The sequence below is a fragment of the Diabrotica undecimpunctata genome, chromosome 5 (genome assembly GCF_040954645.1).
Source record: "Diabrotica undecimpunctata isolate CICGRU chromosome 5, icDiaUnde3, whole genome shotgun sequence".
NCBI lineage: Eukaryota > Metazoa > Arthropoda > Insecta > Coleoptera > Chrysomelidae > Diabrotica > Diabrotica undecimpunctata.
Genome location: NC_092807.1, coordinates 88,005,852 through 88,021,022, shown reverse-complemented (window position 1 = coordinate 88,021,022; position 15,171 = coordinate 88,005,852). Strand labels below are relative to the sequence as shown.

The following is a 15,171-nucleotide window of genomic DNA, read 5'->3' as shown; positions in this document are numbered from 1 at the left end:
AAATTGTTCAGGAAAATGGAAAGAATAATATTAATAAAGTTTGGAATATACATATTAATAAAGTTTATCATAACCAATAAAAAAGTGTCTAAATGATTAAAGCTATTAAAGCTAACAAAAAAAACATTTTCCATTATTTTTATGACAATGGGTAGTTTTGAGGGTGCAAAATTTCGTAATAAATAAATAAATACTTTAATACTCGGTAAATGAGATTTAAATTCAGTAATGCATTATTCAAATAATTAAAGTTTCTTAAAATTAATTTTTCAACGATTCTGCTTTAAGGGGGTGGTTTGTAAGGGTTGAAATTTCACAGTCAATCAAAAATTATATCATAAACATTAACTATTTAGGTAATATTAATATGCGATTTGAGATTTCATGCTTATAAATGTTGCAAAATGTTTATTTTATTTAATTAATTGAGATTACTTATGCCAGAATGCCTAAATCTGCATTTTTTACCATTTTTAACAAAAGGGGTGGCTTTCATCCCTAAAATGCAATAAGCGCAAGTTAATCATATGTCACTTTTGAAGTTGAGGGTAAAATATACTCAATCTCAAATTTTCATGCAAATTGATGGAGGTTCAGTGAAATCAGAAGTAATAGTTGATTTTTACCTTCATTCACTGTACAATACGTTATCAGGAATTATCTAATATAATAATAATATATTAGTACAATAATAATAATAACACAAAGTACTAATAATAAAATTTTATTTAAGCGCAAAGCTACAGAAGAAGGTTCAAAATGACCTCTCTAAAACGTATTGGTTGTCATATTTGCGCAAATATTCCTAGTTTACTTATTATTGTCTCACTTCTTTTTCTTCTTATTGCGCCTTCTCCTTACGAAGGTTGGAGATCCAAATCTCAATTGTAGATTTGGAAACTGTGCAGGAAAGATTTCTGTGGTTGAGCGGTCAAACCATCTCCTCAGGTTTTTCAGCCACGAGTTCTGGCTCAATCGATCTATTGCCGTGCACTTTAACTTCCAATTTGATTTGAAGTAATTCATATCTTTCACCTCTCAACACATGACCCAAGTATTGTATTTTCCTCTCTTTGATTATGCTGAGTCATTCTTTTTGTTGATCCATGCGTCGAAGTACCTTACCTTTTGTAACTTTTTGTAACCATGGAATTCTCAGCATCCGTCTGTACCCATACATTTCAATGGCATTCCGTTTGTACATATACATTCCTCTTTCTGTTTTAGAGTCCATTGTCGAATATTCACAGCCATACAGCAAAACAAAGAAAACGTAAGAGCTGATCATTCGAATTCTGAGCTCTAAGGTATAATCTTGTAAAAAATATTTTCATGTTCATGAGTATTTTCCTTGCTTGTTCCATTCTTGATAGGATTTCTTTATTTGGGTTACACTGGCTGTTGATATTTGCTTCCAAATATTTTATGAAAGTTACACATACGATTATAATTCGATTCTTTAAATCATCAATATTTTCGACGGGAGAGATATAAACTAAGCATTTAAGAAAGCCACAAATGCAAAAATCTAGTTGATTTAAATCCAGCGATTGAACATGCCAATGTTCCCTACCTCCCTTACCTATTTGATGATTTGGATATACTGTACCTAAGTGATGACGTACATTAATATTAAAATAGGTTGGTGCTGTAGAGGAAATTCTTCAGAAATAATAAGTACCTCTTCTTATAGGAAACGAAGGTAAGTTTCGCCTGTTAGTCGGTGTGGGAGGAAACACAAACCGTTTGTGTGATCATTAATTACCAAAAGTCTTACATTTACCAACGACTGATGCTGACAATGAGCTTTAAAGATTCCATGTAGATTTTCCTCAGCCTAAGTGAATATTATGGAAATTTCGTATACAATACAGTCTAAAAGTAGCCTCATCAATAAACCAAAAGCTATTTTTAAAAATTGGAAATGTAAAGGATTTCATAAAAAATCCATTAGAAAAAATATGCGCGGAAAAAAGTCTCTAGGTAGTAGAGCTTGTCCAAGTTATATATAAAACGGATACAGTTGATGTTCTATAAGAATTGTAAACACAGTGAAGTTGCTTACATTCAATATATTAGCAACTTTTCGAGTACTTGTTTCAGCTGACTCCGCAGTTAATTCGAGAACTGTCTGTTCTAGTTACACAGTTTGTTCTTCTTCACACGCACACATATCACAACCAAGAATTATTATGTAGCTGATTTGTAAAATGCAATTATCTCGAAAACTGTTGAGTTTTGAAGTTAGTAACAAGAAAAAATTTTTTCTTAAAATAATGCTTCTAAATATTTTTTGATACAAATTGCACTAACTTGAAGAGCAGAAAACTTGTAGCGCCAATTTATGTCACATATGTGGCTTATGTGGCACCCTTTATCAGCTACATCAAAGAATGCATCAAATTATAATTTCCCATACTAAAAAAGCCCTAGTTATAAATTCGTGCTAAGTAGTAACTATTTCATCATCATATAACGGGGGTCCTACGGCGATTGCCGCTTCCCGCATTTCAGCCTCCATCTTTTCCTATCTCTCCAATCTCCCTCTTCTAAGCCTCTAGATTGCATTGTTTTTGTAATTTGTCTTCTCCAGGAATTTGGTGGTCTTCCCCTTTTCCTTCTTTCTGGCGGAACATACATTAAGGCTTTCTTTGGCCACCGCTCCTCCTCCATTCTCATCACGTGACCATACCATTGTAATTGCCTTCCTTGTATTCTATCTGAAAGAGTATCTCTAATTCCTGTACGGTTTCGTATTTCCTCATTCCTGATTCTTTCCATTCTCGATACTCGACATGACCTTCTAAGATAATCCATTTCCACAACGTCTACTTTATCTCGTTCATTCTTTGTCATCGTCCAACATTCGGCACCATATGTGGTAATTGGTTCTACAATTGCTCTGTATACGCGAAGTTTGGTATGCATCTTTATTTTATTAGACCACAGTAATGAATTCAGTATTCGGATGCATTTTTTCCCTTGGGTTATTCGGTTTTGTACATCTATCTTAACTCTGCCATCTGCTGATATGATGCTTCCTAGATATTTATACTGGTTGCAGCCTTTTATGACTGCGTTTTCAAGCCTTAGATCTGTGGTATTTCCTCCAATTTTTAAATATTCTGTTTTGCTTATGTTTACAGTAAGCCCCCATTTGGCATATTCCTCAAATAATTTTCGATTCATATAATTTATATCTTCCTCATCGGTTGCAACCACCACCTGATCATCTGCAAACAACAATGTATACAGAGTTTCTTGTCCCACTTCGATGCCCATAAATCTACATTTATTTCTCCAATTCCTCAATGCTTCTTGGACGTATATTTTAAAGAGTGTCGGTGACAAACAGCATCCTTGCTTTAGGCCTTTAGTGACTTTAAATTCATTTGAGGTTCTGGTTCCAATTTTTACACAACTAACTGCATTTTCGTACAATTTATATATCGCTCGGATATACGTCGAATCCAATCCGGACCTTTTGAGGACCTCAAACATTTTCTTTAACGGGACACTATCATATGCTTTCTCAAGGTCTATAAATACCAAATGGGTCTCTCTACTTCTTTCGACACGCTTTTCAATTATTTGTCGTAGGATAAATATATTATCAAGGCAGGATCTCCCGGTACGAAAGCCGCTTTGTTCTTCAATATCTTGTATCTGTCTTTCAACCCTCTTCTTTAATATTCTGCCGTACAACCGGCCCACAGAGCTCGTCACACTAATACCTCTATAATGGGAACAGTCTCTTTTATTCCCTCTGTTACGATAAATATACTGGCCTAACTTTTATGACTAATTATTCTGTTTTATTGTAGAAATTTCGGTGGAAGTCTAGAACCAAAATTATGGTGAATGAGCCGGCTAAGCTTCTCGATCTTTCGATGCAAGACAATGCAATCTTTCGATGCTGTTCTAGTATATCAGGATTTCGTATATAAATACAACATTTTTATATGGAGGGCCAGTTAATACTCAAGACCCGCGCTCGCGAATTTGTACGTACGGATATAATAAATTGTCAGATAAGTTAATATAAATAAAGAAATAAATTAAATCCGTAAGTGTTATAAATATTGAACCTTTTAATAAATTCACAACAAATGGTGTCAGAGTGAGATCGAACATAAATTAGACTTATAATAATAATACAAGTGAATATAAAATAAATTGTGAAAATGGCTACGATTTATGAGCTGACAGTGACTAATTTAAGAAGACATCTTGAAGACAGAGAATTAGCTTCCACCGGAAAAAAGGCTGAGTTAGTCCAACGACTAAAGAACGCTTTGCTAGAAGAAGGTCTAGATCCAGAGACTTATATATTTGAAGACGCTGTCATCTCGTCGATCTCGAAATTGGAGAACAAAGTTTCTGACGATATTTCGAAAGTTTCTTCTGATGTAGCCAAAGTTTCTGGTGATGTAGCCAAAGTTTCTGGTGATGTAGCCAAAGTTTCTGGTGATGTAGCCAAAGTTTCCGGCGACATCGCATCATTGGAGAACAAAGTATCCGGCGACATCGCTTCTTTAGAAAGCAAAGTTTCTAACGAGATTTCTTCTCTGGAAAGCAAAGTTTCTGCTAACATCTCTAAAGTCACTTCAGAGATATCTGCTCTTGACAATAGAGTGTCTTCGTTAAAAAACCAAGTTGCTGCCGATATGTTGGCCTTCGAAGAAAAGATATGGAAAGAGATGGAAAAGAAGATGGAGGAAACCGGGACAGCAGAGAGAGGAAACAATCCAATTACAGTGGAGATAAAAGAAGACGAGACGAAATGTAAGTTGGAGACACGGCCGAAATTTGAAGGAAGTGGAGGTTCTATTCATGTTAAAGTCCCAACTTTCAACGGAATCCAAGGAAGCAGCAGTGCTAAGAACGACGATTGTCAACGACGACTGGACGCCTACTAAGATAAGGGAAGAACAAGAGAGAGATCCAGTTATACAGAAAATCCGAAAATGGAAAGAGGAAAACCGTCGACCACCTTGGCAGGAAATATCAAACCTATGCTCAGTAGTTAAGACGTATTGGGCCCAGTGGGACTCATTTATCATCGAAGATGGCTTGCTCAAACGAGTCCTGGAAAATGATGACGGTTCAGAGAAAAGAAGACAGTTGGTGATTCCAAAGAGCAGAATAGCCGAAGTACTTCGTCAGTTACACGACAGTCCATCGGGAGGGCATTTTGGTGTAAGGAAAACCCTTCAGCGAATTCGGGAACGGTTTTATTGGATGAACAGTTCCGACGACGTAAAAGACTGGTGTAAGAAATGTACTATTTGTGCTACGAGTAACGGGCCTCACCGGAAAAGGAGAGCTCCTATGAGACAATATAATGTTGGAAGCCCGTTTGAAAGAATAGCTTTGGACATTGCAGGGCCATTTCCAGAAAGTGAAAATGGGGGCAAGTACATGTTGGTAGTAATGGATTACTTCACTAAGTGGGTCGAGATTTACGCACTTCCAGACCAGAAGGCCGCCACCGTTGCAGATAAGTTGATCCAAGAATATATCAGCCGATTTGGAGTGCCTTTGGAGATCCATAGTGACCAAGGCAGGAACTTCGAAAGTGATCTATTCCAAGGAATATGTGATAGACTAGGCATGAAGAAAACAAGAACTACCGCGTATCATCCGCAATCGGATGGTATGGTAGAACGAATGAATAGGACAGTTGGCAAGTATTTGACAAAGATGGTGTCCGATCATCAGCGAGACTGGGACCAATACCTTCCGTTCTTCACAATGGCCTACAGATCTGCTGTTAACGAATCAACGGGCCAGACACCAGCCAGAGTCCTATTCGGACGCGAAATGCGACTACCTTGTGATCTAGAATTTGGGTGTCGACCTGGAGAAGATGTAGCAGGTGAAGATTATGTGATCGAATTACGAAGAAGAATGGACGATGTACATGAGTTGGTCCGTTCCCACCTTCAGATCGCTAGCGACCGAATGAAGAAACGGTACGATACACAAGCCGAAAAGGGTTGCTTTAAGAAGAACGACAAAGTATGGCTGTATAATCCCAAGAAGCGAAAAGGTTGTTCTCCCAAATTGCAGCAGTTTTGGGAAGGTCCATACCTCATCATGGAGAAGATCAACGATGTCATCTACCGAATAAGCAAGATTCCGAGGGGAAAGCCGATGATAGTACACCATAACCGGTTGGCATCTTTCGAAGGTGACCACGACGTAGATGAAGAAGTGGAAGTAAACCAAGTCCAAGATGTGTCTGACCTCACGTTTGAGGAATTCATGGGTGCCTATGGAGGTACCGGTAAAGCGAGACATGGTGTTACCACTGAAGAAAAGCAAGATCTACTCGCGCTCCCCGATGACTACTCGCTGGCCCTTACCATCCCGGCCAGTATCAAAGACGCACCAGGGTTGGCATCCGTCTTTCGAAGGAAGTTTGGTCGAGTTGCAGAACTTCAATGCCAAGTGCCAGCTCCCGGTAAAACCTTGAAACTCCAAGATGCATCACGTTACCTTTTCTACCTGGTAACAAAAGACACTGCCCGTGACCAACCTACCTACCGAGATGTATGGGAAGCCTTACTTCAATTGAGAGGGCACGTACTAGAGTCCGACGTGCAAAAGTTAGCCATGCCAAAGTTGGAGTGCCGCCAATTAGATTGGAGGGTTATCCGAAATATGGTGGAGGAGATCTTTAAAGACACCGAAGTCCAGGTGTTAGTCTGTTGCAATCCGCATAGTTACTGGTGCGGAGAGAAAACCGTCCCTTGTCATTTTTATACAACTGGAAGTTGTAAAAGAGGGTCCAGTTGCCGATACCAGCATACAGTTCCGGTTCCAGTCCCGACAAGGTTCCAGGAGGAACCATCTTTTAAGAGGGGGGCAATGTTACGATAAATATACTGGCCTAACTTTTATGACTAATTATTCTGTTTTATTGTAGAAATTTCGGTGGAAGTCTAGAACCAAAATTATGGTGAATGAGCCGGCTAAGCTTCTCGATCTTTCGATGCAAGACAATGCAATCTTTCGATGCTGTTCTAGTATATCAGGATTTCGTATATAAATACAACATTTTTATATGGAGGGCCAGTTAATACTCAAGACCCGCGCTCGCGAATTTGTACGTACGGATATAATAAATTGTCAGATAAGTTAATATAAATAAAGAAATAAATTAAATCCGTAAGTGTTATAAATATTGAACCTTTTAATAAATTCACAACACCTCTTTTATATATGGAGCTTATATAAGATTTATTCCAATCTCTAGGAATTTCCTGGTCTCCACACATACATTTATTGAAAAGGTCTACTATTAATTCTAAAAGTGCAGTCGGCCCATATTTAACCAGCTCTATGGGAATGTCTCCAGGCCCTGCGGCTTTTCCGTTTTTAACCTCTTTTAAGGTTTCCGTCAATTCAGATAATGTTATTATAGGGATTTCCTGTCTTTCGTCTCTGTTGTCTATTAATTCCCTTATCTTTTCCCATCTGTACTCTACTCTATCCTCTTTCAGCAGTTTCGTATAATATTCTTCCCATTCATTTAACTTTATGAGAGAAATGTTGTCTTCATTTTTCTCATTTTTCCTAAACTGTTTTAATGTTTTCCAAGCTTGCGCCACTTTTGTTCCACCCATAAATCTGTCCAGTTCATCACACTTAGCCTCCCAGTTTATATTTTTCGCCTTATCCACGTCTTTTTTAACTTCTCTATTCCATTTAGCGTATATTTCTCTGTCTTGAGGATCTTTGGATTGAAGCCATATGTGATATGCTTGTTTTTTAAACTAGTAACTATTATAAAATTTCAATAAGTGCTCGATGCAGGCGAATGTCGACAACGCGTACTAACTCGCTGTGCGCTTGTGATTCTGCAAGGGAGAAAAGCTATTTGTTTATTACTTGTTAACGCAATGTAAAAGAAAGTTTGTTTCATTTTTTAATACTATATTGACGAAAGAGGTTCAAACTTTCTATTAATGTGCATCTTTTAGAGAAATATGCACCACGTAAAAAGTTATGAGTAGAAAAGTTAGATTAAATCTTCGATTTTTCGATTTAAAAATTTTAATAAATTGTAAACTTTTTTTATATACCGCATTTTTAATGTATTTTCAGCCGTACTTTAGGATGGCACTGTTTGTATATTAATATATTTAAATTTAAAAATTTATTTATAAAAAAATTGGTACCACTTTTTGAGATAGGTGACCTACATATTACTATTCAGTGACAAATTTTACAATAAGATAAAATAGTTTTCTTTCTTTCTTTCTTTCTCCCCTTCCTTTTACCATATCAGGGTGTCGGATTTGGGCTAGCTATTTTAATTTCCATTTACCCACCTCTTCCATTCTTTTCTGTTTTCTGTCATTATTTTCAATTCCTCGAGTGATTTTTGTTTAAGTTTTCCCGCCTCTATTACTTGCTGTATCCATTTTTTTCTTGGTCTGCCTCTTTTTCTTTTTCCGATGTTTTTTGCTTCATAAATTTTTCTTGTTATCCTATTGGATTGCATCCTCATCAGATGCCCATACCAGTTCATTTGTCTCTTTGCTATTTTGTTCATTATCGGTTCCTGGTTGGCCATTCTCCTAATATTCTCGTTGCTTAGTCCATCCCATTTTGTCTTTCCTACTATCCTTCTTAGATGTCTCATCTCCATTGCGTTTATCCTGCTCTTGTGTTTTTCCAGAATTGTCCAGTTTTTACTTGCATAGAGCACAGTTTGTATCACTATTGTGTTATATATTTTTATTCTTGTTTCTCAGCAAGTTCTCTTTTTCCCATTACTGGGGCTAACGCATAATATAACTTGTTTGATTTCTTTGCTCTATTTGTTATTTCCCAGTCTATTTTTCCGTCATTAGTTATTATACTTCCCAGGTATTCGTAAGTTGTTACTATTTTCAATTCTGAGTTTTTACATTTTATCTTTATTTGATTATCTTCCTTAACTCCTTTGCCGCTGATTATCATTATCTTACTTTTTTTCTCGTTTATCTCCATTTTTAGTTCTTCTATTCGTTCTACCCATATATCCATTAGTTTCTGCATTTTATTCTCGGAATCTGCTATTAGTACTATGTCGTCTGCATACATTAAGGACTCTATTGTTACCGGTTGTAATCTGTGGTAACTTATTATTGTCTGTAGTTGATTTGTTCTGACTCTAGTGTTTCTTATCAATTCGTTCATTACTATTATGAATAGCAAAGGGCTGAGACTATCTCCTTGTTTAATACCTCTCTTCCAATTAAATGCTTCCGATCTTTCCCCTGTTATTTGTACCCTTCCTTTTACCTCTTTGTAAGTACTTTCTATAATTTTTATCAAAGCATTAGGTACGTTTATTTTCCTCAAGCATTTCCCTATAATATGTCTTTCTATCGTGTCAAATGCTGCTCTTAGGTCTATGAATGCTAATACTAGTTATTCCCCCGTATCTATGCTTCTTTCTATTAGGTTTATAATGATATGTATGTTGTCATTTGTCTGTCTTTCCGGTTTAAATGCCGTTTGTTCTTCTCCCAATACCATTTCTACTTCTTGTCTCAGTCTCTTCTCTATTATTTTCGTATATATTTTAAAGCATACCGATGACAGACATATTGCTCTATAGTTGTCGCAGTTTACATGTTCTCCTTTTTTGTATATTGGCACGATGATATTGTTCTGCCGGTCTTTAGGGATTGTTTGTTTTTCCCACGCCTCTTTATATATTTTCCATAGCAGTTTATTCCTTGTTCTCCCATGTATTTTACCATTTCCGGTTCAATTTCATCATCTCCACCTGCCTTGCCTATTTTTATATTTGATAATCCTTATCCTATTACTTTTTCTCTGCTTATTTGCTCTGGCTCTGAGTTTTTTTCGCCTTCATTGATTATATTGTCTTCCTTTATCACTTCGGTATCAAAATTTTTCTCATAATATTCTTTCCATACCCTAGCTACTTGTTCTGGGCTTATTTGTATTTGATTTGAAGTATCTCTTACTGCGTTTATTTCCTTTCGTTTTCCCTGCCTTATGTGTCGTATTGTCGTCCAAAAGTTTCTATTATTTGTTATATAGTCTTCCTGAAGTTCTTCTTCAAATTCTTTTCATGTTTTTGCTTTTGCTTGTGTGACTGTTTTTTTTACCAATCGTCTCTGCCTATAGTATTTTTCTTTATCTTCTAATCCCGTTTCGATGTATTTTTTCCATGCTATTTTCTTCTTTTTTATTTCTGTCTTCACTTCTTTATTCCACCATCTTGTCCTTTTCAACTGTTTATTATATTTTTTGATTCCACTGTCTTTAATACTTCACTGTATGTATTCAATCCTTCTTCCATTGTCCATGTTTCATTTTGGCACTCTATTTGTCTCAGTCTTTTGTTAGTTTCCTCCGTGTAAAATTGTCGCACACTTTTTATCTTTAGTTTGTTTACATTTACTTTCTTCTACTCTTTTCTTTCCACTTCCTCAATTTTTTCATCCTCCAGTATTGCAGTGACCATCCTGTGTTGTGTAGACAGTTCCGGTTCCTTTTCCGTTAATATATAATAATAAAATAGTTTTCAACTTTTAAATCTTCCATGCATACAGAAACTATCAGTTTCAGCTTACAAGCGAAGCAGTAACATCTCCAGAAGATGCCAACCCCTAGTGTTGGCGAAACTTCGAGAACTAATCTCAGAAGACAACGGCCTAACAGCCCGAACAAACAGTTTAACAAGTTAGACGATGGCCGTGAAAGCCTAAAGCATTTTATTAAAAATTATAAAACTTACCCCACCACAACCTTCCTTGTTTGTCAGCTTTACCATCATTCAGCCTGCTCTCTGGAAATTGTTGACTCAGAGTAGTAAGGACTTGCTGACCTCCCAGATTATTTTTTCCGTCCCATTCGACTGCTACCACAGATCTATTGATACCCACCATTAGAAGATTGGGATCATTTCGGGAAGGAACAACTGGCGATGCTGTACCTGAAAAATAGTGATAATAATGTAGATGACAATAAAATGACTACTTTAAAAATTAAAAATAAAGAGGTTGGTTCTAAAACTGTTATCTTCTTACATGTTTAACGTCAAGATTGTAGTATATGGTATTAAACCACATTTTTTAATAATAAAAATTACATTTTATACTTGTTTTTGACATTAAATAAAAAAAAAATATGGAATTTTAAAATGTTTGCTTCCGTAGTTACACGGCTTGTACTAATGTGGTGTAATGATAGTTTTCTCTTCGTGGTTTAGCCTGGATAATGCCAAATGAGCTATCAATTTTCAATGCCAAACTAGCTGGTATGATATCCTGGCAATCAGTACGATACGATAAAGAAAAGTAAGATAAGGAATCTCCATATAGGAGTATGCAAAACTACAAAGGTATTTATTCACCCCATTTGATAAGCCGTATCAGATTGGCCCTTGGCATATACCAAATAAACATAAAGGGAATTATTAGATCAAAATCTGAATTTCGCTCAAAACTACTAATCGAAAATAACGTTGGCGTCATAGCCATTTAATAAACTCACGCTCCATCAGAAACTTCTTAGGAGGGATAAAATTCCGAGATATAGCATGGTTGGAGCTATCTACAGCAATGATTATGGCACTTAAACTTAGGTACTTAACAATACACAAATTGCCAAGATGACGTACTGAAGTTCTGTATAGAAATCTGTATGTGAAATCTAATCTAATCTAATGTGAAAATCTGTACAGAAATAAATAGCATAACCATCAAGAACATCTTTAAACCTCCAGTTATTAAATGGCCATTTAATGTAAAGTTCTGGATAACCCACTGACTTATGGGGACTTTAAAAGTCACCATAACAACATAACAAATAGGGATATCAAAATAATGATGAAAGTATGAAAAAACTTTTAGAGTGGACCGAAGAGAACAATCACCATCTTATCCATACTCTAAAAGATAATACCACCTTCTTTTTCAGAAGATAGCACAAATGCTACACCCCCGATCTTTGTTGTGGTTCAAGTAACTTACAGATGCAGCCACTCCCGAATCATACTCTCTAGTTTCCCTCATAGCTAAAATCGACCTATTATAATCAAAGTATCCGCATAACTATGTCTATATCTATATATCTACATAATTATCCTTTATTTCAGCTTCACAGGTTAACAATAAAATAGTTGACTGAGGAAGTGATATCGTGCTTCGGGTTGCAGTCAACTAACGGCTCAACAGAGGGATTGGTTTAAGTAACCTGAACGTCTGGATTCTGTTAAGAAACTGTATGGTTTGATTTTTTACTTGTACAAGGCACAAGGCAAAGAACATAAGATGCACATAGACTGCTCACCTGAATTTGGGCTGGTTTCCACCAAAAGGTTTTTTTATTGTTAACCTTGTTTTATTGGACCCTTTAAATTATACAAGTGAGATGAGGCAGTATACTGAACAAACTTTAATACGGTGCATTGGTTATCTAAAAAATATATTAATTGCCTATAAGTTGGCAATTTCTGGCTAATGATGTGTTCCAGTTCACACAGCAATGCCATATGTATTAAAAATCTAGGAAAAATTTGTGCTCTGCCATACTACCCAATATGCCATACGGATGACATAGATATAGACGAACCAAGCCAAGATAAAATATTGGACATAAAAGAAACATTGAAGAACAATATGAGCACAAGGGAACGCCAATTAACAGCGGAAAACCTAAAGTATGGAGGAAAATTAATAACCAAAGTAAGTGAACTGATTAAAACTTTGTCTTAAAGAACAAACATGAGAAAAAATATGATGAATTTTAACGAAATAAATGAAAGAGTACATGCAGAAGAGTTAAAATAAGCAAACATCATATACAATAATGACAATAATAAGTGTTTATATCAAACATATAATCTGAAAAAGAAGATCAAGACGAATTGTTATGATAAGTACGCGATTATTGTAATTAGAGGAGAAACATAAAATATGCGTCTGGATCTTAATAATCAATTGAACAAAAAAGAATATCACAAATATATTCCCGTCACGTTGCGTCACGTTCCAATGCATGGAAAATAAGATACGTTTTGTAAAAAAAATTAGAAACATCTAGGAAATATAACAGAGCAATTCAAATACAAATTAATTGTAACATAGGCTTGATAAGTGTCAGCAAGGTATAGTTAATATTTGCCCAATGCTTTTAAACGCCCATAAAAATACAACAAAAATACAACCTCTAGAAATAATCCAAACGATCAAAAATATCTACCAAAACAAGACAGTAAAAGTAAAAGTAGCAGAAGAACTAACCGACCCTACTGAAGTTGGCAATGATATAAGACAGAGAGATTCTCTAGGTCCTCTATTGTTCAACCTGATTATGGATAAAATATTGAACAAAGTATAAAATAAAAAAGGATACCAAATGTGAGAAAAATAATCTGCTATGCAGACGATTCAATACTACTCTCTCAAAGTAACAACATACAACGTATGCTGCACCAATTTAACCAGAAAATTTAACATGTTAGTTTTCCCAAAAAAGACAAAATGCATGGTTACAACAGCAAATTTACTAAAATGTAAATTTGAGCTGGAAAGTCAGATAATAGAACAAGTGATGGAATTTAAATATCTAGGCATCACTTTATCTAGCTAAGGAAAGCTCGAAACTGAAGTTAAAGACCAAGTGAATAGAGCAAAAGAGTGGCAGGCTGCCTGAATGAAACAAATAAAAATATCAAGAAAAAACGAAGGCAGAATTTACAAAATAGTCAACAGACCAATAATGACATACAAAGAGGACAAAAAGAATGTTAGAAACAGTAGAGATGAAAACACTTGAAAACAAAAATTGATGGTAAGATACTATGGGACAGAGCTAGAAGTACATATATACGAAGTAGATACAAGGTGGAGAACATCAAGAACTGAGTAATAAATAGAAGAGTAGAATAGAAGGATCATATAAGCCGAATGACAGCAAAAAATAGAGTAGTAAATACGGCAAGAGACGGTTCCCCAATAGGAAGACGGTCAGTAGGAAGACCACCAATACGATGGAACGACAACTTACTGGAGGCACATTGAAAAATATACAGAGTTGTGCCTATATAAAAAGAAGAAGAAGAAGAAAAATTTAACTTGTGATATTATTACTACATTCTTTAGAATATGGTGTACGTGTACATGGTCAGTCGTGGTAATAAAAATTCAAAAAATCACTACCTACCACTAAGTATAATCTTGTTTAATATTTTTGAATTATAATGGTAGGCATATACTTCACCATCTGGAATATTAACAAAGAATAATACATTTTTTCGACTATCCCAGTGAGGACCTTCTGAAAGACCTATTGGTGTGGTCAGCTGGTGAACGCAAGCACTATCCAAATCTGCAGATCTAAAAAGAAATTAAATGTATAGTGTGCATTTTAACATTTCAAAGTATATTTAGCGTACAATCCCGGTGGCGTACAATTTTTTGATGATGAATATAAAATTCCTAGTTGTATGTCAAAAAATGCATAATAACCAGTTCTTAAAACCCACCAAATATTTGCATATCTCAACCAGTTTTAGAGTAATAAATAAATCGTGAGTTTGTAAGAAAAATGTTGAACACCCCGTTTCTTGGAAAAGGAAGCAAATGCGGGCATACGTTTATATAGCAAACTGTCATTATTTTTCATGGAAAAATTATACCCTGAAGCTAGTTGAACGTATTTACTAAAACTGTATATTTTACAAATGTATGTATTATTTAAAAATACTAAAAACCGACACTTTGAACCTCTGTAACTAAGAAACAATTCGCTGCTTTAGAACAGAACTAATCTATGTCCGAAATCACAACTTTTCAGGAGAGCAATTTGAAGTTTTTTAGAATTTGGTTTTCCATTATTTTGTTTTTCAGACATTAACGTTTACTTTGTGTATACTTTTCAATTCATTCAGAAACTTTTACATTACTATAAAACTAGTTTTTTTGTTTCATTATTTTCATAAAAAATTAGGTGGACATAGACTAGTGCTGCATCAGACTTATTAGTGCAGAAGTAGCTTATCTGGACTTATGCTAGTTATACACTAACAATATTCTTTATTTTTACAAAAACACGCAGTTGCTTTTTAAGTAAAGCCAAATGAAGGAATGGTTAAATAAATTACTACTATTGATAAAAATAAAAATATTTTATTAA

General features: G+C 35.3%; 1 protein-coding gene across 1 annotated transcript in view; it reads right to left on the bottom strand.

The window, feature by feature from the left end:
• The window catches only part of LOC140441436 (regucalcin-like), a 211,802-nt gene that overhangs the window by 42,129 nt on the left and 154,502 nt on the right, over positions 1 to 15,171 (bottom strand). The window contains exons 2-3 of the mRNA XM_072532167.1: positions 14,200 to 14,372; positions 10,769 to 10,966 (exon numbers count right to left, since the gene is read on the bottom strand). Coding sequence (XP_072388268.1) covers positions 10,769 to 10,966; positions 14,200 to 14,372 — 371 coding nt within the window. The remainder of the gene's footprint in view (positions 1 to 10,768; positions 10,967 to 14,199; positions 14,373 to 15,171) is intronic.